Here is a 26,435-nt window from a genome sequence, read left to right on the forward strand (position 1 = left end):
ATGCTACAGTATTTAAATCATAAAATCAGACATGTTCTCTTGTGCATGTCAATATTTTATATTTCCTTCATACATGGGCAAATATTAACGCACTAGTCTCATAGACTAGAACGCGAGGAGTGGTGCTGGTGTCTCTGCCCTCTTTTGGTACCCAGGAAGCTGAGAGGTCCGCCACCAGTCAGACAGACGCACGGAGGGCGGATGAGAGGCACTCTCGCTGGCGCTCTCTCTCTCTGTTTTAATAGGCATGTTCCTCTTGGAAATCATTGGAAGCAAGTGAGCTACCAAAACGGACTTATTTGTTTCTTTCAACAACTACTTTTATTTCTCCCCTCTTTTTGGGAAGGGGTTCTCTGAAGTTCTCAATTGGGCATTTTCAGGAGTGTCTGTTTTCTGGAAATGATGGGAAACTAATGGTAAGTCCAATTCAATGTGTTTGAGTTCATTTTATTTATCGATTTATTTAATCTATCGAACATTTTTATTACAATAAGGACCATGTAGGACTAAGTTTGTTTTATATTGTATCTTGTTTATTACTGCTATACATTATAAATCAGCTGTGTTTGAGAGAAATTTGATGGGTTTTTTTTTTTATTCTAATGTCACCGCTTGCTTATCCTGCTTGTGGGGAAAAAAAGTGAGTGATGAGTCTCTCTGAAGGGATTCGTGGCCAAGCACGGGCTATAGTGCAGTCGTTAATGGCCATGGCAGCAGTTCTAAGGCCACACTCCAGCTCGGAGCACTTCCTGTTTGCACGGCTGTCAACAGCCTTATTAGATTGCCGTCAATTACAGCCTGTCCTGTTTGCTTTCTTGCCAGACTGTAGACATCTGTGCGCGCTGTTGCCTGTGGAAGCTGGCACGTCAAACATCTACGCGTAGTTCAGGCAAGCGTGTGTTGGCGGTTCCTGGTCGCCAACGCCCTAAATGAGCCACAGCTTAATCGTGTTGTCTGCAAAGAGGCAAAGCAATGGTGGGGAGCACTTAAGAGAAGTCCCATAGGAGGTTACAGATTCAATACGGTGATCACCGTGTACGGGGTTTGTCATAAAAAACGCATTATTTGATTGTTTCATAGATAAATGTCCACCTAACTGGCGGTAGTGCAGAAAGTTATTTGCGCATTTATTTCATACTCATGTACTAGTACACTTGTAAAACAATTTGGTGCACTAGTAGACATTATTTTGACACATTACAAGGACATCTTTGGTACACTAGTGCAACATGTTACTAGGTGCTAAGTTCTACGATTGAAGCAGTAGAGGTTGACATTTTTTTTTATTTCATATCATTAGTAGTACTTGTACAATGCAGTTTCTTTAAAAACATTTTTTTGACGTGCTACTAGATGACTAAATTCTACTACTAGTGAGGCAAAACTCGGCACTAGTTAACTTTGTGCCAGTGCAACCAGTGACATTAAATTTTACTAGTCAACATCGAGCGCGTCACTGGTAGTACTAGTAGCACACAGATGTCAAATAGTACAGATTTTAGTTGTACCAACTAGTTTGCAAAAGCTGTCGTCGTGAGCAGAAATGTCATACAGTAGTGAAAAAAAAAATCGCACTGAATAGTCTTAATAGTGAGGACGAAATGCATACTAGTACATGGACTAGTAAAGCTGGATAATGAGGATATTAACAGCTTATTAGTCTTTCTAGCAGCACAGTAGTTTACTAGTGAGGTTTGTACTAGTAGCCCAAAAGGGGCACTCGTAATGGAATAAACATTACTATGAGTGCCCCTATTTTTCTGGTTGTGCGCTGAATCGTCTTGCTAGTGAGCACAAAAAAAAAAGCATACTAGTACATGTACCTTCGGTTCAAGGATATCAACTACACAATTGGATTTGTTTTAAAAATGTTAGTTAAGGCGTAATTGCAATATAATGGATGGAGAAGGTACACAGAGTCAATCAAAGAAAAAAAATCCCCTTCAATTCAACTCTTAGTTGTGTACATGCACAGACTGCATATCATTGGTGTCAAACTCTGGCCCGTGGGCCAAATTTGGCCCGCAGTGAAATTACATTTGGTCCGCGAGGTTATTCCAAATGACTACTATACCATTTTACATTTTATAGGATAATAATAACATTCAAAATGATGAAAAAAATAAAAAAATAAACATTGTATTGCATTAATAAACCCACTTATAATAAAAAATTCCAATAAAAAAAAATCTGCATTTATATTGTTTTTAAAAAATTAAATTCTGGCCGGCGGCTTTGTTCAAGTTTTACTTTTCGGCCCACTGTGTATTTGAGTTTGACACCCTCTGCTGTATATCATCTGAAGAAACATGTTGAATTGCAGGGTCTGCTTGTAACATTTAATTCCCGACCGCGTTGAGAGCACACATCACAAACCTCCCAGCGAGGACCAAAAACGACAGTAACATCAATTTCATGTTATTAAATAGATGTGTGTTCCCTGTCAACAACAATTTGCCAGTGTTGACACAGGCAGTAGTGACGGTCTTCAATAACTGACATTGTTCTTACTCCTACGCGCTACAGTCGCCAAAATACTTTTGATAATCATTCACGTTCTGAGTCATATGAGTGATTTGTTTTAAATATTTTAACACTTGCGCTGCAAGTTTTATATTCTAGCAGGCTAGGGTACTTTTTTTTTAAAGTGCTACATATGTCTAAAACATATTTTTTTTTTTTTGCTTCTTTTTCTCAATCAAGTTCATAAAAGACAGAATCAGGTGAAGGACTGTACATTGCGCTCCGGATAAAATTGAACGTACAGTGATGCCTCGTCAAGTCAGCGATGCCGACAGGTTGCCCGATAAAGCGGAGTGACTCTATTTGAAGCTTCAAAGCGTCAGCGCGTATCTCAAGTGGAGTGTCATGAGTTGCTAGCGGACGAATGATGCACGCGGCGACCTCACCGGGTCAACATTCTGTCAAGGTTAACTCTCGCTATTGCTCTTTTGAAACCTGATCAGACAGGTTCAATTGATCATTTTCACACTCGGTCCAGTCATTGCACGAGTATTCTCACGCGTGAGAACATTTGGGAGCAAAAAACTAAAGTTGGATTGTATTATATTGCACCCGCAAAAAAAATCCAGACCAACAATCTTGAGGAGACATAATGCCACACGGCTCCCAGACACAAGATTCGCTCTTTTGCTATTTTCAACGTCTTAAATTGGTTAATAATACGCGTTAACAGCAAATTTTAATCAGTGATTGCTTCATGTGCACTGATTTTTTAAAATGGCTTTACTTTTTTTTCCCGCACATAGAGATTTGAAGATATTTTCATTTTTTTGTTTTAAAGTTTGTCCTATAAAAGCTTGTGGAGCTACGCCACCTCCGAAAAAACATTCCACCTCTAAATGAACGCGACCCTTAATTTATAACTATTTCGAAAAATATTACGAGTTAACTCATTTACTACCATTGACGGCTCAAGACGTTTTTGAGTGGGTCCCACCATAACATGCAGAACACAAAATACATAAAATGCATTCAATGCCAGTCAGTGTCGATCAAATGGACGAGAAGACTTTCTTAAACGAGCCATTAAAAGTTCTATCGGGATATCCAGTTCTGATGGAAAACGCGGCAATCCATATTGAAAGTTTTCAACTCTGACTCTGCTGCTGCGATTATGTCACACATGTGCAGTCCAGTGCTGTGGGCACTTGATTGACCAGCTTTGTTGGGGATTGATTTCTTGCTTCGCAATGCAAAGTGTGCAAGTATACTATTACGCTATTAAACCAAAGGCAAAAGCTCTCAGTGGCAGAGCGCTGCAGTCTGAAGTGCATTCATATTTAATCGAGCAATGGGCTCCCTCACACATCACAGCAGTCAAGCCTATTAGGAGGATGAATCTTTTCATGCTGCTAAGGGAGGGCAGTCTCACCTGCGATCCATCATAGTCATGTCAAATCTTAATTTTATCCACTGAGAGGGCGGGGGATATAATTAGGTCTAAATTTAACTCCCTTGGTAGAAATTTGGACGTGCCTTTTTAGATCACGGCTCCTTAAGACGATCTGTTCAGAAGAACGAACCGAAGCCAACTGCGATTGTTATTTCAATAATCATTTTCTTAATGGAATGGAGGTCTCCTTCTCGGGTTAAAATGAGGGCAACAAAGCTGACAGGAAATGGACAAACTTTAGAAGTATAAACAACAACAAGCGGTACACAATTCACACGTTTTTTACTGCCTAACTTTGTGCAAAGACAAGCGTGAATAAAACCAAAAATATTGGCCTCAGTTGTTTTTTTTGGTTAATAAAGAATTCTGTATTTCTATATGTATATGTGTATGTTCGATTATTATACCACAGCAACCAACATAAAATACATATTTTATCTGTGTCAAGTCCTCAACTAAAATTGGTATTAGTCTATAATATAATATAATATAATATAATTTAAAATAAAAGAGAAACGGAAGAGATAATGGATGGATGGATAATAGAGCTGGGCACTTGACCCTTTTTTGACGGCCTCGACCCTCCCGCGTTATTCGTAAAAATTGTCGCCCCCCCCGACCCCACTCCGCTGATACATTAAAGCCATAATCTCCATCTTTTCGTCGACAAAAGTTCCGGCTTCTCTCGCTGATTCCAAATTGGTGCCGATAAACGGTGAAAGGACACTTTGTCCCTCCCAACCAGTACTTTTGCAGCCAAACACCGCACCCGATGGATGGATGGATGTTGGACCAGGAGAAAGTCCCAACTGCCCTTTGATTTGAGCCATGTCAGATCATCTTAGTAACAACTCAGTGACAACTGGATTCTTGTTTTGGCAAAGACAAAAAAAGACTTTTCTAAAAGCAAGATGAGTCTTAGTTTGAGTCACTGAGAACCAGATTGAGCAAGCTCCATATGTGCCATCTTGCAAGAGAGTGATTTAAAGTTTTATAGCAGCAGTTAAACCTGGAGGATTTATATTTTGGTGATTTAGATGACAATGTCTGGAGCCGGACATGATTTGCCATGGGCTCCAGCGGAGAGAGAGGTGTGAGGCGGATGCATGAGAGGAGTGTCGGGTGAGTTGGCTGTGAGGGGTGTGACCACTTTAGCTGATTGCTCTCCATTTTTACTCATGCAGCAGGGTGTTGGCCTCCACCGTTGGTTTGGACTTTGTTTTCAAATTCAGAGACTGGCCAACCTGCAGTGACTTTTTTTTTGTTATTGACATTTTGTGAAGCAGATGATTACATAAAAATACTGCCTGCTGGCAATACGTCGGTGTGAGTGTGTGTTAGAATATGAAAGTCCCGAAGCCAAAACCAGAATCTGAAGAGATCCATTGAATGACTCGAAGCCACAGAAAGGCATAGAAGTGGACGAGCTGGGAAATTTTCATGGATCAAACACGTTGTGAATTGTGTTCACCGATAAATGCTGTATGCATTTGAGGTTTTTTAGGTAAACACATTTCATCGAGCATAATTCACAAAATGAAAAAAGTTCAAATTGAAAGAAGTATTTTGTTTCCGTCCAGGCCTTTTTCATGCGGGAGGCTAGCTGTGCGCGCTGAAGGTGCAGGATGAAAAGATGGCGCAGCTGCTTGTACCGCCAGGACCAGACAGCTTCCGCCGCTTTAGTCGGGATTCTCTCGCGGCCATCGAGAAGCGGATCGCCGAGGAGAACGCCAAAAAGCCGAAGGGAGAGAAGCGAAAACGCAGCGACGAGGATGAACCCAAGCCGAGTCGCGACTTGGAGGCGGGGAAGTCCGTCCCCCTGGTGTACGGGGAGGTCCCGAAAGGATTGGTTTCCACACCGGTGGAAGACCTGGACCCCTTCTACAGTAATCAGAAAGTAGGTTTGTCCGAGCAACAGACTTAATCCATCATATGACTCAACAAATTTCTCTTCGGTTCGGTCGGAGGGAAGACGTAGTCAGGACCGATGTGTCTTTGACAAGAAGTTAAAAACGAGCCGTCTCCAAAATATGATTAGCGATTCGTTGGGTCTGTTGAGCGAACCGCAGTGCCGAGTGCTCGTAAATGATCCGCAAAGTGCTGATATGATTGGTCGACTGTCTTTTGTCTCCCAGACCTTCATAGTAATAAACAAAGGAAATTTCATCTTCCGGTTCAACGCTGCTCCCGCCGTGTACCTCCTGAGCCCCTTCAACCTCCTCAGAAGAATATCCATTTGGATTTTGGTCCACTCATATCCTTTCTGTGACGCCACCTTGGTCGACCGGGAAGATCTTGTGTGCATTGCGCAGGTGTAGCTTATGTGGCGAGTGTCGCTTGAGCGGTGTTGACTCGATAACGTGCTTTTCCTTGACACCTGCGCGCACATTGTTCAGCCTGGTGATCATGTGCACTATCATCACCAACTGTGTATTTATGACACTCAGTCGGCCGCCTGACTGGGCAAAGAATGTCGAGTATGTTGTTTCTTTGAATCTAATCGTATAAGGTGCCGATTCTCTTACGATCAAACATTCTTTGTGTCCAACAGATACACGTTTACTGCAATCTATACATTTGAATCCCTCGTTAAAATTTTAGCCCGAGGGTTCTGCATAGGGAAGTTTACCTTTCTAAGAGACCCATGGAACTGGCTGGACTTCTCTGTCATTGTCATGGCGTGAGTATTTTCGATGTACAGCATTGACTAAATGAACAGCCTCTTCACTTGCGATAATCTTAAATCGAAACCGTCACGTTCTAAAACGAAGCTATGAGATGCACTTGTGTCTTGGAAAAAGTCACTCCTGCCCCACGATATAACGCTTTTGTTTGCGTTACTGGTTGCCCGGCGCAATTGTGGTGAACGGTTAGCCAGCTAGCTATGCTAATAACCCGAAAATGCTTCAAGATGGCGCTAGAGTGATTCTTTGTCAGCTGCGAGTGGGCGCAACTCACAGAGACAGATGAAGAATGGCGTGATTTTTTTTCCATTATTTTGAAGTCTCGTTTTTTTCATACTTAGCGTTTTTTTTTTTTATCACTCAAATTTGGCTGTTGATGACAACACCCTTTTTTCTGTGATGTGACAAATTTCCAGGACATATTTATTTAGGGACTGCATGCTATTCCGTTCATTGTTCTTTCTCATTTTTTTTAATTGCAAATTTCCCTGCAGGTATGTCACCGAGTTTGTAAACCTCGGCAGTTTCTCAGCTCTTCGCACATTCAGAGTGCTGAGAGCTTTAAAAGCTATTTCTGTGATTCCAGGTAAGCCATAAAGGCGATACACATTCACTCATCTGCGTGACTAAAAACATGTCCGAGTGAACTGTTGAAAATGAAGCTTCAAATTTGCTTCATGAACCAGTTCTTGTATTTTTGAGTCCTGTAGATGGCACTGTTGCTTTAAATAAAGGGTTTGAAAAAATGGCAAGTCGGTGTGCTTGTAGACCAATGTTGAACCGAGAGCGCCATCTACTGGAGTCCAAAAATACTACAACTGCTGCGTGAGGCAAATTTGAAGCTTCATTTACGCATCACTACTGTTTTCACTGAAATACTCATTTTTGCTACTTGCACTTTTCTGACCAATCTGCGACGCATCCAAAACCAAATGAACTGTGTGGAAAATTGGACTAACTGTCAAACGGCGTCTTTGATGTACGTTTTTTTTGACAATCGCACCATGTTTTTGTGGTTTACTAGAACATAATACAGTACAGTATTACGCATGTGGAGCCAATGGCATGTCCTCACAATGTTGCTGCGTTTGTTAGGCTTGAAGACCATCGTGGGTGCGCTGTTCCAATCAGTAAAGAAGCTTTCTGATGTGATGATCCTCACTGTCTTCTGCCTGAGCGTCTTTGCCCTCATAGGGTTACAACTCTTCATGGGCCATTTAAAGCAAAAGTGTGTGTTCATGCCAGTCCACAATAATTCCGCCATCAATGGCACATTTGCCAATGGGACCTACATGAACGGAACCAACCACAGTGCCCAGGAAGAGGCTTTCAACTGGACTGAGTATTCACTTGATGCTCGTGAGTATTTGAAGCTACCTTTGCCCTCAGTGGTTGATGGAAGACGAGAAATTAACTTGGTCTTGGATGATTTCAAGGCAAACTTTTACATAGTTTTAAGAGGTGGATTAAGTCTGGTAAGTCGCCATTTAAGACCCAGGTAGCATGTAGCAAGACCTGCCATTGGATTCTCTACATTTTGCAGGATCATGACAATGACCATGTGTGACATCAACGTTATCCATTGATCAAAAGTGTCATGCGCTGCAACCACTCTTGTTTTAAAATGCAATTATTGTCTCCCCCAGAAAATTACTATTACCTCCCAGGCAAACGGGATCCATTGCTTTGTGGAAACGGCAGTGAGGCAGGGTAAGTTATTTAATTATTAAAGGAGACATAATATTGATTAAAAACACCTTCTTAATTGCTTGTATGAACATATTTGGGCACCCGTCGAATGAGAACGTGGTGCCTTGAGATACGAGTGACCCGACTTGTGAGTTTTTGTGGCTCATAATTTTGGCATAATATGTCTCCTTTAACAAAATACAGTATAACAGATATAATATATGACACCGTTTTTTTTTTTTTTTTTTTTCCATGCAGGCAGTGTCCAGAAGGGTTTTCGTGCATCAAAGTGGGAAAGAACCCCGACTACGGCTACACCAGTTTTGACTCATTTGGATGGGCCTTCCTTTCTCTCTTCCGACTCATGACTCAAGATTTTTGGGAAAACCTGTACCAGCAGGTAAACCGAAACGTTTTGATTTCATGAGATTTCATATGAACGTGACATGACTCCACAAAGCGTTGCATTTTTTAGCGGTAGAATACACTCAATACATCAAATACGTTTAGCCTTTTTCATCGCGGCTCTGATTTAATCCAAGCCAACACTTAACCTTTTTGGTGAAAGATTTTATGTCTAAAATAATTTGATTTCAGTTGGAAATGAATTCCAAAGCCTCTTACAGGGAAGGTTGATTGCTCAAATGAAGAACACATTCTTCACTCAATGTTCAATGGTTCGTGGGTTAATGCAGAGGCGGCATTTGTTCTGTTTGTTTGCCTGAATACAAAACCAGTATAGGTTGGCCTCCGTCAAAGCCTTCTCACGTTACGATATTTGGAAAAATACATTTTGTTCAAACAAAGCTCTAAATGATGCGCAGGTGTGTCTTAACCGGAATGAATAAAGACGAGTCTAGGCGTGACTCAGACAAACACAGCTCTGTATGATGAGTGCATGCTTCACTGCTTCACTTTGTTAACGTCGCTTAACATGTCCACTCTGTCATAGTGAAATAACAATTGATAAACAGATTACGGCTGGGGGCAATGTTTGAATGTCATTATCAGAATCTCATGTCCCATATGGAAAGCGTTTTGTTACAGCTCCAGCTGTTGTGAAATGCGCTACATAAATAATATTGTATTGTATTGTAATGTGTAGGGAGGATTACTAAAAATTGTGGGGAAAAAAATCTGCCAATTTTCCAAGCTAAATCAACTGATTAAATTGAACAGCCGAGATAAAAAAAATGTATAATTAAAAAACGTACACTATTTTCGTTAAACAGAACACAGTCAGCTAAGTGAAGGTCCAACATCAGCCAAAAATATTTTTTTAAAAAGTGTGTGAGTTTCACTAATATGCATTTCTAATAGCGTAACATCGACCAGATTTTCCGGACTACTTTTTTCCTAGATTGTGAACCATACGGCTAATACAACGCTGCTGCTTTTCTGCGCATTTTTCTTTTACCAGTAGGGGCACTCTATAGTTCTGAAAATACGCTAAGCAGGTTAATCGGAAGAAAATGTCGGGCCATTGACGCTCAATTTATATGAACCGCATTTCTTTGTTCCCCGCTAGACATTACGGGCCTCTGGAAAGCCCTACATGGTGTTCTTTGTGCTGGTCATATTCCTTGGATCCTTCTACCTAATTAACCTGATCTTGGCTGTGGTTGCGATGGCGTACGAGGAGCAGAGCCAGGCCACCATTAAGGAGGCTCAGGAGAAGGAGGAGGAGTTTCAGGCCATGATGGAGCAACTTAAACGACAGCAAGAAGATGCTCAGGTTGGCCGATTGCGTTTTACTTGCTATAAAGTAAGGAGTTACAAAAAAATGCAGTGGTGCCTTGACGAATGAAAACACCAATTTACAAGTTTTGCAAGTGGTCACTTTGCCCGGTTTTTAACTAGACACAGTCAAATACAAAAATATGAAATGAAGAAACTCGCAAGGAGCATGGAGCAAACACATCTCTAACCATGAAACGGCAGCTCCTGACGACACTCTCGGACATGCCTGAATAAAGATACTCAACATTTGATATTTATCTTCTACAAAAAAATGCTATTATGAAAAGCATATTAATTTTTTTTCTCCCAATCTTATTTTATTAGGTAAAATAGAGTGGCGTATAAAGGAGCGGGGCCCACGGGACAGTGGCCTGAGGGCGGTCATCAACCACCCCCAAGCTCCAGTGGCATAAACATATCAATGGGCAGCAAATTTACTTTTGCTATGCCAAAAATGAAACGACTGACAACCAAAACATGAATAAAGTACGCAAAAGGGAAAGTGAAAAAGTTCCGTAGAAAGTCGCCCTGTTAAGGCGATTACAATTTGTACTGAGTTGTTTTGGTGCCGTCTTGTTAAAGGCCATCAATCTCTTCATGTTAAATGTCATGACATATAATCCAATGACAGATGCGTTATTGTGTTACTCCCGATTAAATTGCTTTTCCAAACTCATGTCAAATGCGCTTTTTCCGAAACCTGACATTTTCCTCTCCCCTCTCCAGGCCACGGCAGTGGCGTCGACAGAGCACGGCGAGGTCAGCGACCACGCCGGTGGCATGGACAGCTCCTCAGAAACGTCCAAGCTGAGCTCCAAAAGTGCCAAAGAGCGATGTAACAGGCGGAGAAAAAGAAAGGACGAGGGCAAGGTCCCACAGTCCGAGTCTCAGGAGAGTATTAAGAAGGCCCGATGTCGCTTCTCTGTGGAGCCCAATGTGCTCGACTATAACATGAAGTGCTCATCAGCCCACCAGGTTCAGTACCATTTAGCGGTTCATGTGTCCGTGTCTTGTCTTTGTCTTGTCATGTGATGTCACTCAAAGGGCCTGATCTACTCAAGGTTTGAGCACGCAAAAACGGGCGCAAAGTTGATGTCGCACACAGACAGATGTGGAAGCTGACAGGAAAAATTGACTATTTTTGAAATGCAAGAAACTAAAACTACCGAGGCGGATACAAGGGATGTAGAATGTGATGGGAAAATGAAGCTTGAAATTTGCTTCATGAACCAGTTGTTGTATTTTTGAGTCCTGTAGATGGCGCTGTTGCTTTAAAAAATGGCAAGTCAGTCCAATGTTGAACCAAGAGTGCCCTCTACTGGAGTCCAAAAATACTACAACTGGTTCATGAAGCAGATGAAGCAGACACTTCCAGTAACTTGATTTCAAACTCGTTTGTGTTTGTCGCAATCCGTTCATGTGAATATGCAATTTAGCGCCCACTTTTTGGTATCTTAGTAAACCAGGCCCAAGATTTGAAAAGGCTGCTATTCAAAAACAGTAGGGTTACTTGTTACCATGTTTATACCTCACACAAATTGTGACATGAAAACCATTCGTCCATCTCAACGACAGTGGAACCTATGAAGTCGGATGCGATTTTGAATTATCCCAACATTTTGGGGGGAAAAATATGCCCCGAAAGGTGAACCAAATGTCGTGCTCAAACAGCACCACAGTTCAGCACATCACATTTAATATTGCCTTTACAGTTACTAAAGTGTTTCAATGGCATCTGTTGGACTTTAGAATGGATGATTTAAATCATTTTACATGGGAAAAGTAGTTTCGGAATCCAAAAATTGGGACGTCGACCTCAGTGGTTCTGGTGTATGCGGCAAATTAATTAAGACTTGTGACTTATGATAAGTAAATATAAAACGAGAATAAAAACGTAAATATTCTCTTTCCCAATAAGTTTCTCTATTCATGAACTGCATTGCATTCATTAGGTCCACTTGCACAATCTATCGAGATCCACTATACGGGTTTTATCAAAGATTCTGCAGTAATAACGGTTGAATGACACGGAGCGAGACGCCTTCATTTACGAACAACATTATTATGGCGCCGCTGGATTATGAAGGTGTACCTAATGTTTATGTAGCGATTACATTTGAAAACAGAACTGTGCATCTTTTACGGATTTGTTACGCATTGCATGTCCAGGCTGGCATTGTGCCTTCTTTGTTCCATGAAACATTATTTCCATTAGACTCAAGCCTGAAAAGTAAGCTTCTTTATGTGCTTATGGCGCATCGTCATCATCACCAAAATCCAAATCTTCTTCTCAACTCTTATCATTGCTGACGATGTCACCAAGATGCTTTTTTTTTTTTAATTTGGCTTTCCTTGAAATGCTTTTCACCATTACGGCCATCATCATTACCAGTTTCTTCCTTCCTGCCTCCTCCTAATCATCAGCGCGGTTTTCAGTCGACGCAGAAATGGCTTTTAATTTGCTTTGCTTTCAATGCTGTGCATCGGCCATCATCATCATCATCATCATCACGGCGCACTCCACCTCCCCAACTGAAGCTCCTTTAATGTCATCAGTTCATATGACCGTCCTAAAGTTGTTTCTTCTTCACACTCCCCGTGTATTCGTCCTTGCTACTGAAGAATATCTTTCTCTCTTAGTCCTTTCTGAGTATTCACGGACCCCCATTCTCATCCAGACGGAACAGCAGGACCAGCGTTTTCAGTTTCCAAAGCCAATCACGAGATGCCGGCTCAGAAAATGAGTTTGCAGATGATGAGAACAGCATTTTTGAGGACAACCGGAGTCGAAGAACCTCTTTGTTTTTAACCCGGGGGTGTGACCGCCACGGCAGCAGTATCAGCCAGTCCAGCTTTTTTCCACATCCGCTGCTTTCACCCTGCAGGATGAAGCAGAGCACTGTAGACTGCAACGGAGTAGTGTCCTTAATGGGTGTCGATTCAATCCCGTTATCACCTATGGGACTCTTTCGTCCTAAACTGACCGTAGATAGGACCTCCAATAGAGACAAAGTAAGAAAGGGTTGTCCCGTCTCGTTTCACCTCTGCCATATCATCAGTAGTTCTGTGCTTGTTGTTGTGAAGCATGCCAATCTAAGACAATTAAATGGTTCTTTGAATTTGTAATACATGAACGACGTTTATTTTGAATTTTACAGTTAAAAAAATAAAAAAGGTTATCAGTGGTGGGGGTAAGAAAGTGCATTTGAAGAGCTTAAGAAGATCGGGTGCATTTCAGTTCAGGTCGGTTCATTTTAATGTAGTACTATTTCAAAAGGTTCCAGATTGTCCAACTTGAACTGACACACTTTTAAAACCCATTCGTATGCCATCCCAAGTACTCTTGATCAGGGCAAACTGAACTGAACTGTAAAGATCGAACAGTGATGGAAAAAAAAATCATCCTAGCCTTTGGACTGGATAGATGCTATTTCACAATGTAAAAATGTTTCATGTTTGTCTCGTCATTTTTATTCTTATAATTCTTGACTCCCACATTTACAAACATGTTTTTCTCTCTCCAGGCTGACACCACCGACACTGATGGGGGTACGAACCAGGACTGTACCGACTTTCCCGAGGACGCCAGGGCCAGGGACAGAACTTTTAGTGTTGCCAGTGTCATAACCAGCACAATGGAAGGTGGGTTCTGGATGCCGCCATATTTGAGTCTAGTTTGTATTTCTCAGATGTGGACAAACAGGAACACAATCGTTTTTTGTTTTTTTTTGCAACAGAGCTTGAGGAATCGAGACAAAAGTGTCCGCCCTGCTGGTACAGTTTTGCAAACACTTTCCTCATCTGGGAGTGTTGCCCAGTCTGGCTGAAGATCAAGAAGGTGGTCAAACTCATTGTGATGGATCCATTTACGGATTTAACCATCACTATCTGCATTGTACTCAACACCTTATTCATGGCCATGGAACATTATCCAATGACTAAGGATTTCGCCAGGACACTCAGTGTGGGAAATATGGTGAGTTAAAGATCGCGAGTGATGGGTAAATGAAGCTTCAAATCTGTTTCATGAACCAGTTGTAGTATTTTCGGACTCCAGTAGAGGGCGCTCTCGGTTTAACATTGGGCTGAAAGCACACTGACTTGACATTTTTTAAACCCTTTATTTATAATAATAATAATAATAATATTGCCTTTATTAGTCCCACAATGGGGAAATTCGAGATTCGAACCCAGGCCTCCTGGGGAGACTGGGTCCTGAACGCGGCGCCTTAGATCACTCGGCCATCGTGGCAGCCGAAAGCAACAGTGCCATCTGCAGGACTCAAAAATACAACAACTGGTTCATGAAGCAAATTTGAAGCTTCATTTTCCCATCACGAGTGATCGCACATTTCTAAATACAGTCTTCATGTTTGAAGACTGAGAACAAAGTTGAGTCAATCTTGGGTGGTTGAAAAAAAAAACGCACATTGTTCGGCCCCAAAATGTGCGTCCATCCCTGGGGCAAATTAGCGACCATGTTTATGAAAAGATGGTATTTCTGTTTCTTCAAGGTATTCACTGGCATCTTCACAGCTGAAATGGTCTTCAAACTGATCGCTATGGATCCGTACTATTACTTTCAAGAAGGATGGAACATTTTTGATGGAATAATTGTCAGTTTAAGCTTAATGGAGCTCGGTTTGTCCAATGTTGTCGGAATGTCTGTTTTGAGATCGTTCCGATTGGTAAGTTTTGACGCGCAAAACATTCTTTGTAAGGAGTTGTCGAGTTTATATTAAATGTCTTTCTTCTGTCTTTTTCTTTTTGACAGCTACGGGTGTTCAAGTTGGCCAAATCTTGGCCGACTCTCAACACCCTTATCAAAATAATTGGTAACTCTGTGGGGGCGTTGGGAAACCTGACGCTGGTGCTGGCCATTATCGTTTTCATCTTTGCTGTAGTGGGCATGCAGCTGTTTGGGAAAAGCTACAAGGATTGTGTGTGTAAAATCTCCAGCGACTGCACCCTGCCCCGCTGGCACATGAGTGACTTTTTCCATTCATTCCTCATTGTGTTCCGAGTGCTTTGTGGAGAGTGGATAGAGACCATGTGGGACTGCATGGAGGTGGCTGGACCAACCATGTGCATCATTGTCTACATGATGGTCATGGTTATTGGAAACCTTGTGGTACATTTTCATCTCTTGTGGTCAATTCATGAGTCCGAGTCATCCAAATCTATAAGTCAAGCTAATTGATGCAAATTATCGATTTGTTTTTTTTTTTTTTGATAATAACATTTTATGGAAAGTTATTACAGTCTTATAATATTCCGACTTTGATCTCATTGGTCCTTTTATGATCTACCAGGTGCTCAATCTGTTCCTGGCCTTGCTACTCAGTTCATTCAGTGCAGACAACCTGGCTGCCACTGAGGACGACAGCGACACAAACAATTTGCAGATCGCCATTGCACGGATTCACAACGGCATCGCCTTTGTCAAATCCTTGCTTCAGAGCACATGTACCAGTGTCTGTGTAAAGAATAATGGGCAAAACCAGGGCGAGGACAAATCATCCCAAGAGGATTTCCATAAAGTTTCAGGACCTAACGGCGTCCCTAACCATACCATTAAAGAGCTCCCAAGGAACGGAAACGGGGATGTGACCGGCGTGGACAAAAGTGGGGACAAGTACATCGTATGCAGCAAGACTGATGATTCCATAATGTCGTTCATCAACAACCCCAGTCTGACTCTTAACGTCCCCATTGCGGTGGGGGAGTCCGATTTTGAAAACCTCAACACAGAAGACTTCAGCAGTGTCTCATCCGATGCAGCGGGATGCCGTGTGGTAAGGATGCTTTTCGAATTTCTGTCTGCATTTTGCTCAACTTCCAATTCTCTCACGATGAGCTAAACGGCAACAGTAACAACAAGTGTTTGACGCATAGATTTTGTAGGAAATCCAATCAGGTGACATTAAGTCATACCCTTCAAAAATGCCACTCAAACTACACCACAGTTCAGGTAGGGAGCAAACAAGAGTAGGGTTTACTTGATCCAAGCATCCCGAGAAAAAAAATGAACAACTACTTTCCGTCGGCTGGCAGTGAATGAGTTCATTATTATTACTCAGTTGAGCTCAGCCGTGTGACTGAGCCACACGAGAGGCTTCCATGCAAACGGCGCCAGCCCTCCTCGGAGAAATATTGTCTTGTCATTGGGTAATTTGTTCTCTGTCACAGGAGCACTGGCTAGCTTTTACCGCAGAGCACTAGGAGGGGAAAACTGTATCGTGGTACTGAAGTGAAAGGAAGCGCATCGCTACTCTTGCGTCCACACTGGCAACACTTTGCACCTCGAGCCCCTTCCACCGCTCTGCTTAAAAAAAAAATAATAATAATTGCCTCGTGTGTATTTTCATTGCACCTGTACACTTGAGTTTAGTCATTTTCTTCGTCGAACAATGTTATGGCAGCACCAATCCCTGTGAGATAGTGACACCTCCATAAAACCCAAGTCCTTTCAATTGCTATAAAGTGATTTTTTTTAATTTGATACACCACGTATAATTAACAATCCTGAAAAAATTTGAATGATGAAAAAAAAAAAGAACAACGCAGAAATGACAGACAACGAGGCACTCTAAGTAGCCACACAATATTAAATCTTAAGATGCATTTTCGGCTCGCCAGTCAGCTAATTGGACATCGCAATTGCGCTGGCTTACCGCCGATGCGACCGAAGATGCTCACACTTTCATAAAATGCAGGAAGGGACGACTCATGCGCGGGGCCGAAATGCATCACTTCGCCCCGTTTTCGCCATGCACAGCCATAAATAAGGAAATGTGAAATTTCCTCCACAATTGACGACTACATTGCAATCCGTGTCTCCTCATATTTTCAGCATTTATCTTGAAACGTGTATCATGTATCTAAAAAAAAAAACTAGTGCACATATATCCTCGAGTGCCCATCACATTATGTGCCATAAGGGCCCAAAGTTTGCATTATGGCGGAAACACTATACCCTTGTTTAACACGCTATCCTAAAATATTTGGCTGCACAATTAATGTTTCGGTAGAAAGCTTGTAAAAGCACTTTACTGTACATTCCACTCATAATGGAGATGGAATCACACAACAAAAAAAAAAAAACCTTTTAGCTGATTGGCCTTTTTCTTCTTAACTGAATTCCCCCTTCATTGTTTACGTCTTCACTGATACGGTTGCTTCTTATTTGTTAGGATTTTCTCTTCACTTACTTAAACTCAAATATCTGCTGTTGTAATACTTTTAATAGGAATTTTTACATTACATATAACATTCATGGCTCGCTATTTATTTATCTCTTACAATTGACAGATTTCGGGTGTACATTTCAAGCTTAATTGGTGGCGCAAAGACATTAACTTTAGTGCTGCGAGCGTATGCCAGTCACATGCTTACATCATTCCCCGCACTGCATTAGCCAGTCCCAGGACGGGTCGAGGGCTCGTCCAGTGTTCACCAGCAAACCTTTCAGGCTCTTCTCATCCTCTTACTCTTTGCAGACACACCCTGTGCAAAGGCTGGGAGAGAGCAACACTGCCTGGATACATGCGCTGACATTAAGACTACGATTAGATGCTGGATTTGATTTTGTGCCTTTCGAGATAGTCATGCGTACTATAAGAGACAATATTTTTAGTATTGTGGTTGCTGTTAAGTAATTACAACGTGCACTGCCATGTTCATACACTGTATGGACAGAACTATTGAGGATGCTGAGATAATACACATAATTAAAAAAAAAAAAAGGAATCAGCTTTTCCAGTATGTCTGTGGATTTTTTTTTTTTTTTGTTCGTCCTGGCTCATCGTTCAATGCAAGATTTTATGGCGTTTGCTTTTTGCACTGACGCCTGCTTGATTAGAAAGCAGGCTTTCTGCAAAATGTTTCCACCAACAAGAAGTTGGCCAAAAGGTCTTGGTAAGGTGAATAATTAAGATTCAGGGGGTGATAATTGGGCAAGAACAACTCCTGAGTGTGTCTGATACTTTTGGTGAGATAAGTGTAGTTTCACTGTTTGAAACAAGCAGTAAATAAAAAAAACCCGAATTAATTAATTAATCTTTTTTTTGTTTGATTCACTGTTCATAAAATCTCAAAATGGAAAATGAATTTTCAAATGGACATACGTAACGAAATAAGACACCGACTGGAGGATCGGATATGTCACAAAACACCATGATACATTAGGACCTACTTTACGAGCCAGAATTTGAGGTCGGGGCCAATTAAGGACACATATGTAATACCTGCAGGAGAGCTGCGACTACCCAATAAACGTTCAACTGTTAAAATTGAATGCGACTATGAAATACACCGAATGTTGAGCCACATCTCATGCTGAACTTAATTCCAGCTTCTGATGGAACTCACAAGGACAGAGAAATAATCCACCAATCTGAAAATTGTCAATAAGGTTTGGGTCAAATATATAAAGATGGGAATATGATTATTATTTTTTTTTTTATGGCATTGATTAGGTTTGCAGACCGATGTCTTCCGTATATCACCGTCTGGCAATTATCTTGCTTCTGGTGTATGTCACACTAATGTCAATTGCTTGTTTTTTTCCTCATCCATTTAGACCATCGATGACGATGGCCAGCTCAGCACCTCTGAGGGCAGCACAGTGGACTTGGGGGAAACAGATGGAGACTCTCAAGACTATGAATTAGAGGAATCTATGGAACCCGACGCCTGCTTTCCTGACGGTGAGCATCGGTCCAAAGACAACCGCGACTGATCTTTTGCGGTCAATTACAGCCCAGTTTGTCATTTGTTCCTTTTCAGGCTGTGTGCAGAGGTTCCAGTGTTGCCAAGTAAATGTTGAGGTGGGCAGGTGGAAAATATGGTGGACTATCCGAAAGACCTGCTTTCGAATAGTGGAGCACAATTGGTTCGAGAGTTTCATCATCTTCATGATCCTGCTCAGTAGCGGCGCTTTAGTGAGTTTCTGACCGCACTGGAATGTGTTGCGGCGTTTAATATTGAGTGACGTCAACACCTTTGATGATTGCTGAAGTGCAATGATCATTACGGTTTTGTTCACAAACAGGCTTTTGAAGACGTCTACATTGAAACAAGGAAGAACATTAAAATCATGTTGGAGTACGCCGACAAAATGTTCACCTACATCTTCATCTTGGAAATGTTACTGAAGTGGGTGGCCTACGGCTACGCCAAGTATTTCACCAATGCCTGGTGTTGGCTTGACTTCCTCATCGTTGCTGTAAGTTGGCATTCAGTGAGAACAAGCACAAGCTGAAAATGATTGTGGTCTGACTGGCTGACTCCAAAATGAAGTGCATTTCAAATGGATATCCTCAATGGTCTAGGTCAGGCGTGGGCAAACTACGGCTCAGGGGCCACCTGTGGCCCGTTTAATGTTTTAATCCGGCCCGCCGAACTTGAAAAAAATTAAATGAATAAACCTTGTTAATGTTTATATTTTCTAAATACTGTGGTGACACATATTTTGTTGTAATGCTTTTGTTCATTTTTATTTAAATTTTTTTTTTTTTTCTCTGATGAGGTGAGGTTACCAAAACACTCCATCCATCGGTCAAATTTTAGAACCCATTGTGGCCCGCCAATCAAAACGTTTGCCCACCTCTGGTCTAGGTCCTGATAAAATGTATCGAATACGTGTGTCTGTTCTGCCAATAATGTGACAGCAAGCATATGATTGTTGCTTTGTGTTTGCATTCTAGGTTTCACTGGTCAGTCTGGTAGCCAACGCGATGGGCTTTTCGGAACTTGGGGCCATCAAGTCTCTGAGAACGCTGCGAGCTCTGCGGCCCTTGAGAGCCCTTTCCAGGTTCGATGGAATGAGGGTGAGTCTTTCGGAAACTCAGCAGCTCCGTGTCATACAACTTTGACACCTGCTAGATGTGCTACCCATTTGAAAGACCAGGAGATCATTTAAGGCCAGTGTAAAATTCCTGAAAATGTATAATCCATCGCTCTTTTTTGCATTAGGAACAGAGGTACTGGCACTTACTAAAGTGTATGTTGTAATGTATATCTATTGTGCCGTTTGAGAGAATTCCAAAATGTTTTTGGTGTTCTGCAGGTGGTTGTCAACGCACTTCTGGGGGCAATTCCTTCCATCTTCAACGTACTGTTGGTGTGCCTCATCTTCTGGCTCATCTTCAGTATCATGGGCGTGAACTTATTTGCGGGAAAGTACTACCACTGTGTCAACAGAACCACAGATGAGCGTTTTCTGCCCATTGAAGTGAAAAACATGACACAATGTTTGGCCTTGGGAAAGGACGCCGCTCGTTGGAAGAATATTAAAATCAACTTTGACAATGTTGGATTGGGTTACCTTGCACTGCTACAAGTGGTGAGTCTTGATGACGTCCACATGCGATTAACACGTTTGTAAATAGGATGACTGATTTGGAATATGTGCACAGGCAACGTTTAAGGGCTGGATGGACATCATGTATGCAGCAGTAGACTCTCCAAGCAAGGTTTTCCGTTGAGCTTTTTTTCTACGGGATTCTGGTTTATGTTCTATGTACAATTGATGACAAATGTTCTGTCTTGTCCTATTCTAGCATGAAGAGCAGCCAGCATATGAGATCAACCTGAAGATGTATCTGTATTTTGTCGTTTTCATCATATTCGGCGCCTTCTTCACACTCAATCTCTTCATTGGTGTCATAATTGACAATTTCAATCAGCAAAAGAGAAAGATAAGTATTTAGTATTTTAATCAAGGCCTGTGTATGATTTTGACTTACAGTGGAGCCTCTAAAGACAAAAACACAATCCATGCAGGACTGTGGTCAGTTTAATATTTTTTCAGAAAACTAGTCAGTATCTCAGTCAGGCGTATTTCTTGTCAATCTCCGAATCATGTCTGCTGTGGAGTTTGACTTTAGAGCAAGGGTGGGAAAACGTTTTGATTGGCGGGCCACAATGGGTTCTAAAATTTGACAGAGGGGAAGAACCAGGAGCAGATGGAAGGAGTGTTTTGGTCACCTCACCTCATCGGAGGAAAAAACATTCATTTTAAATTTTAAATGAAAGTGAACAAAAGCATTACAACAATATATATGTATTTGGAAAAAACACAGTATTTAGAAAATAAAACATGAACAAGGTTTATTCATTTCATTTTTTTCAAGTTCGACGGGCCAGATTAAAACGTTGAGCGGACCGCATGTGGCCCCCGGGCCGTAGTTTGCCCACGCCTGCTTTAGAGGTTCCAGTGTATTTAAACAGAAATCAGCGAGTTGCACGTTCACTAAATATTGACTTTGCAGTGATTTAACATAGCTCACATTCCCTCTATACTTTGGAGGCCAAGACATCTTCATGACTGAAGAACAGAAGAAATACTATAATGCCATGAAAAAGCTGGGCTCCAAGAAACCACAAAAACCAATCCCCAGACCATCGGTTTGTATCTTTAAAATCTAATCTGCATTCTTAAACTTTGCATTCATTATTTTATAATTTTTTTGGTATCTTGCATTTCAGAACAAGATTCAAGCCTATATATTTGACATCACCACAAAACAAGCATTCGACGTTGTGATCATGGTTCTCATTTGGCTCAACATGGTTGCCATGATGGTGGAAACTGACGACCAGTCAGACAAAAAGAAAGAAATTCTCAGCTGGATCAACGGCGTGTTCATTTGCGTCTTCACGGGCGAGTGTTTGTTGAAGATGATCGCACTCCGCCAGTACTTTTTCACTAACGGCTGGAATGTGTTTGATTTCATCGTCGTGGTTCTCTCAATCATTGGTACGATCCATTGACCGGTGGTTAGTCGGTGAGATTTTTTTTTTTCTGCTCGACTAACAAATGTTTCCTTACCTCTTTAGGTATGTCTCTCTCAGAGCTGATTGAGAAATATTTCGTGTCACCAACTTTGTTCCGAGTCATCCGACTGGCTCGAATCGGACGAGTCCTCCGCCTTATTAAAAGTGCCAAAGGAATCCGCACCCTTTTGTTTGCCTTGATGATGTCACTTCCTGCCTTGTTCAACATTGGTCTCTTGCTCTTTTTGGTGATGTTTATCTACGCCATCTTTGGCATGTCAAACTTTGCTTACGTGAAGAAAGAATCGGGCATCGACGACCTTTTCAATTTTGAGACGTTTGGCAACAGCATGATCTGCCTGTTTCAGATCACCACCTCCGCCGGGTGGGACGGCCTCCTGGCTCCCATTCTCAACAAATACGAAGACTGCGACAGTACCATGGAGCATCCCGGCAGCGCGGTCAAAGGAGACTGCGGCTCTCCTTCCGTTGGCATCGCCTTCTTTGTGAGCTACATCATCATCTGCTTCCTCATTGTGATCAATATGTACATTGCCGTCATCCTGGAAAACTTTGGTGTAGCCACGGAGGAGAGCGCCGACCCACTGAGTGAGGACGATTTTGAAATGTTTTACGAGGTTTGGGAAAAGTTTGATCCGCGTGCAACCCAGTTTATGGAGTACAACAAGTTGTCCGAGTTTGCCGACGCCTTGGACCCGCCGTTACGCATAGCCAAGCCAAATAAGCTCGAACTCATCTCGATGGATCTTCCCATGGTGAGCGGCGAGCGCATCCACTGCCTGGACATCCTCTTCGCTTTCACTAAGCGGGTTCTGGGCGAGGGCGGGGAGATGGACATTCTAAGGGCGCAAATGGAAGAGCGTTTCATGGCCTCCAACCCTTCGAAAATGTCATACGAACCCATCACGACCACCCTTCGCCGTCGACAGGAGGACTCGTCGGCTGTGATCATCCAGAGAGCTTTCAGAGAGCATTTGAGGAGACAAGCCGCCGACAAAACCTTGGTGGAAGCCAAAGACGACATTCCAAAGGACGAAAAGCCCGTTGATAAAGAAGATTCGGTCACGGACAAACTCAATGAAGTTTCGAGCTCAGACATCAAGGAGCCTTCAACCTATCAACCGTCGGAAAATGACAATGCCGAACTGGACGGCAAAGACGGCACGGAGCATGATTCTTAAAAATGTCGGAGATGCCTCAAAGACACTGTAAGTCATGACAAAAAATGTTTACAGTGGCATTGGACTCCTTCTCAGTGTATGGATATCTATGCCAAATGGACTTTTTAGCTGATGAGCCTAAGGGTCGCTGCCTAAAAGGGAAAGCATTTTCTAGAAAAGAGACTGTCGGAAGAGGTTGGGCAACATTTCTCAAGAGTTCGAAAAGACACCGTCGTTCATGCTTTACTTTCGATTAGCAGCCAGCTCTGCTCTCCAGTGTCTTGGATTATAACTATATCACTGACTGGCGTATTGTTTTGCCTACGTTGTTGTAATCGCACTTCTTATTAAATCCGTCGATTGCCTTTTCATACACAATTTTTTTTTTTTTTACTTTTGAAATCTATGTTTCGTTCAGGGGGAACATAATTGCTTTAACGCTAGATGTGTCTAGAATACTTGAAAAATCCAACGGACAAAGTCAGCCAATGTGGATTGACATGAATGTAATTCCCGAATGTATGCATGCAAGAGCATTTGGTGTGGAGGATATTTTCATCAGCTGCTTGCTTCGTCATGCGAAGCAGATAATCATCACATGGCTGTTTTATTAAATCGAGTGCAACATCCAAAGTTGGCGATCAATTCTGTCACTTTGGTTGACTTCCAAGTCAACAATTTTCCATACCATTTCATATAAACGGAATATGTCGCAAAACTGCCTTAACTGTACAGGGCATTTTTTTTTTAAATAACATTTGTGATACAAGCTTAAAGGAAACTGTATAATAAACTGTTGAGCACTTGCAAATTTGAATTCCAAGTTGTATGACTATATAGGCGGTCAACTTTGGATGTTCCACTGTATATTAACAGAAACATCCACTCGAACGTGTTTCCCAACATTGAATGGATCATAGCACTTATTTTACACTAGAAAAATCTCACCGCAAACTGCCCAAAAAAAAAATCTCCTTCTGCCTTGTAGTCAAAGAGCACTTCATTGCTCTGCCTGTCACTATAGATCAGGCGTGGGCAAACTACGGCCCGGGGGCCACATGCGGACCGTTTTAATACGGCCCTGATGAGGTGAGGTGACCAAAACACTCCATCCATCTGCTCCTGGTCCGTCCCCTCTGTCCAATTTTAGAACCCATTGTGGCCACCCCTCCTATAGATGAACACATTTATAAGACTTGTAGAAAATACATTTGAAAAATCCAGTCCAACTAAGTGCAATTAGCTCATTTCCCGCAGTACACCTGCTGATTTCATTGGTTGGGAATCACCACCTTGGGCTAGTCTGAAAACACGTCAATCAAATTGACTTGTGTAAGTGTCAGATGAGTCACACTTGGCTTGAAAAATTTTTGCACATTCAGTTTTGTTGCGTCATAGCGGTTATCTCAGGTCACTGTGTGTTTTCCGGTGGACCGTTTTCCACAATGCTGATTACATGGAACCTGTATCATGAAATGACTAAGAATAGACTCCAGGCAGACTGATTATCAGTAATATTGTCTCAGTTGGGCGTCGGTGTTCACTAGTACGTTAAGTACTCAAAACTGTTAGATACACGAATGCCTCGGACAGGTCATCGTTCATGTATTGACTATAAAGTTGCAGATTCTGCATAATATGGACATAAACCAAAATATTCCGTTTTTTGAGGGGGGGAGTCTGAGATTTGAACAGGCAGCAGAAGCTGTGAATTACAAACGCTCAAGTCATTTAAAGGTCAAACTTTTTCAAAGACAGCCTGGTTAATTACAGCTGCTCAGTTTTTTTCCTTTTCCGTTTAATTAAAGCCATCATTTAAATAGATTTTTGTTTTGCTTCACAATATTTATCAGAATTAATATCAAAATTAGCGGTATGCAGGATTTTTTTTAAATGGTTGTACATGGGCAAGTTGTCACAAATTCAGTGTGACTTTACTCCGAGTGGTTTCCTACTTGTGTTTACATATTATGACGTTTTTGTCATTGGTTTGATTTTCCCATTTCGCAAAATACATCGACTGTTCCATGTCATGAGAGCATCGTTACATGAATGAGAATATGTTTTGCATGTAATTACAACATTCAATACATACAATTGTTTTGGATCATGATAACAAAAGGATTGGATTACACAGACTCAAATATCTCCCATCATTAATATGCATAATGCTTGTAGTGTATAAATATACTGCATGCAAAACACTGCTATAACCCATTTCAGTGAAAAGCCAAAAGAATAAAGACGACTTGTACCTCAAGTATGCCTAATACATTTATTTTCTTGTTTAATGCAAATTATTTCATTCGTGAAGTCACATTGTGTGCGTACGTTTTCAGATAAAAATAACCTCCGACGTAACATGTTGCAGCGCCACCCCCAAACACAAGCACAAGCACAACACACACACACACACCTACTCAATATCCAAAGTATCTACCTAACACTCTAGCTCTCTAGCTAGAGCCCAAGTTAACCATCAAGTCTTTTGCCCCGTTATTTTCAAATGCATCATATTCCGGACATATTCTTTGTCATACTCAAATCTAATGTGTATTCTATTTCAGCAAATCTCGGTTGAACGAGCTCTATTCTGGTTTGTGAGTGTGCTCTGTGGCTTCTGCCGGAAACAATTAGGGTCTTAAGTGGCTTGAGTATTTTATTAATTATTAATAATAGTCCAAATATTTATTATAGTCTGACAACCTTTAGAGTATAGTGAACAGAAGCCGGGTGACCGATTATTGATTGTTTCAACTGTCCTGTCTCACACAGAGGATTGTTACACTGCAGCTGCCGCAGGAGTTGACGTGTCACTTGATTTTTTTTTTTTTTTTAAAGGGCCCTTGTAAAACATTTGAAAATGAGAGTCCATTACAGGAACTAATTGATAAAACTGATTCTGCTGACTAGCTTAGTAGGAACTCGCCAACTATAGTGAAATGTTGGAACCACTAAGTGAAAGAATGCCTAGTTCTGCCACTATGCAAGAAGGAGCACAGTCTAAAAAAAAAAAAAAAACGAGAGAAATCTGAGAATGCAACCCATAAGAGCTCTAATTCTATTTGCCCAAGATGGGAAGCCGATTCCATTAGATTAGGTTGTGGTGAGTTGCTCCTAACCTCCCCTAAGTCCGAGTGACACGCATGTGCTCTCTCTCAACCACTAAATTGCATTTTCAATTGAACCACTTCCTTAAAAAAAAGGAACTTGCAGGCCCTTGTACAGTTTCAAACCAAAATATCCTTAAAGTGAATTGGCACCTGGATGCAAAGAGAGTCTGCGTAAAACATGCGACGCGTTTAAAAAAAAAAATAAAGCATGAAGGAGTTCATTAGCAAGGCAGCTGCCTGCATCATTGAGTATGACTCAAGAATGACTTGATCAATAATGGCCCATACAAACCACAATGGAGATGGCCATTAGAATGCGAAAGCAGTCCAACCA

At 41.6% G+C, this 26,435-nt stretch overlaps 2 protein-coding genes across 3 annotated transcripts in view; one reads left to right on the forward strand and one right to left on the reverse strand.

Annotated features, from left to right (window-relative positions):
* Positions 1-86: 86 nt before the first annotated feature.
* Positions 87-25,228, forward strand: scn1laa (sodium channel, voltage-gated, type I-like, alpha). 2 transcript variants are annotated; one of them, XM_088314327.1, is made up of 26 exons: positions 87-416; positions 5,497-5,813; positions 6,052-6,170; positions 6,304-6,393; positions 6,468-6,596; positions 7,095-7,186; positions 7,696-7,959; positions 8,247-8,310; positions 8,548-8,689; positions 9,818-10,024; positions 10,756-11,004; positions 13,554-13,671; positions 13,767-14,005; positions 14,544-14,717; positions 14,804-15,160; positions 15,342-15,824; positions 18,611-18,737; positions 18,817-18,971; positions 19,082-19,255; positions 19,737-19,859; positions 20,099-20,374; positions 20,448-20,504; positions 20,592-20,729; positions 21,334-21,438; positions 21,520-21,790; positions 21,871-25,228. In XM_088314327.1, the coding sequence occupies exons 2-26, from the start codon at positions 5,550-5,552 to the stop codon at positions 23,007-23,009; spliced, it is 5,556 nt and encodes a 1,851-aa protein (XP_088170453.1). In that variant the 5' UTR covers positions 87-416; positions 5,497-5,549; the 3' UTR covers positions 23,010-25,228. The 2 variants fall into 2 exon arrangements, with proteins under 2 accessions (XP_088170453.1, XP_088170452.1); XM_088314326.1 differs by lacking the exons at positions 87-416; positions 5,497-5,813; positions 6,052-6,170 and having other exon boundaries at positions 6,229-6,393.
* LOC148323731 (tetratricopeptide repeat protein 21B-like) overlaps positions 463-26,435 on the reverse strand; it is a 36,500-nt gene continuing 10,527 nt past the window's right edge. The window contains exon 30 of the mRNA XM_088314330.1: positions 463-954. The gene's annotated coding sequence lies outside the window, so the exon portion shown is untranslated. The remainder of the gene's footprint in view (positions 955-26,435) is intronic.

Source organism: Idiotropiscis lumnitzeri, chromosome 14, assembly GCF_059441095.1.
Source record: "Idiotropiscis lumnitzeri isolate Australia: NSW breed Sydney's pygmy pipehorse chromosome 14, RoL_Ilum_1.0, whole genome shotgun sequence".
Lineage (NCBI taxonomy): Eukaryota > Metazoa > Chordata > Actinopteri > Syngnathiformes > Syngnathidae > Idiotropiscis > Idiotropiscis lumnitzeri.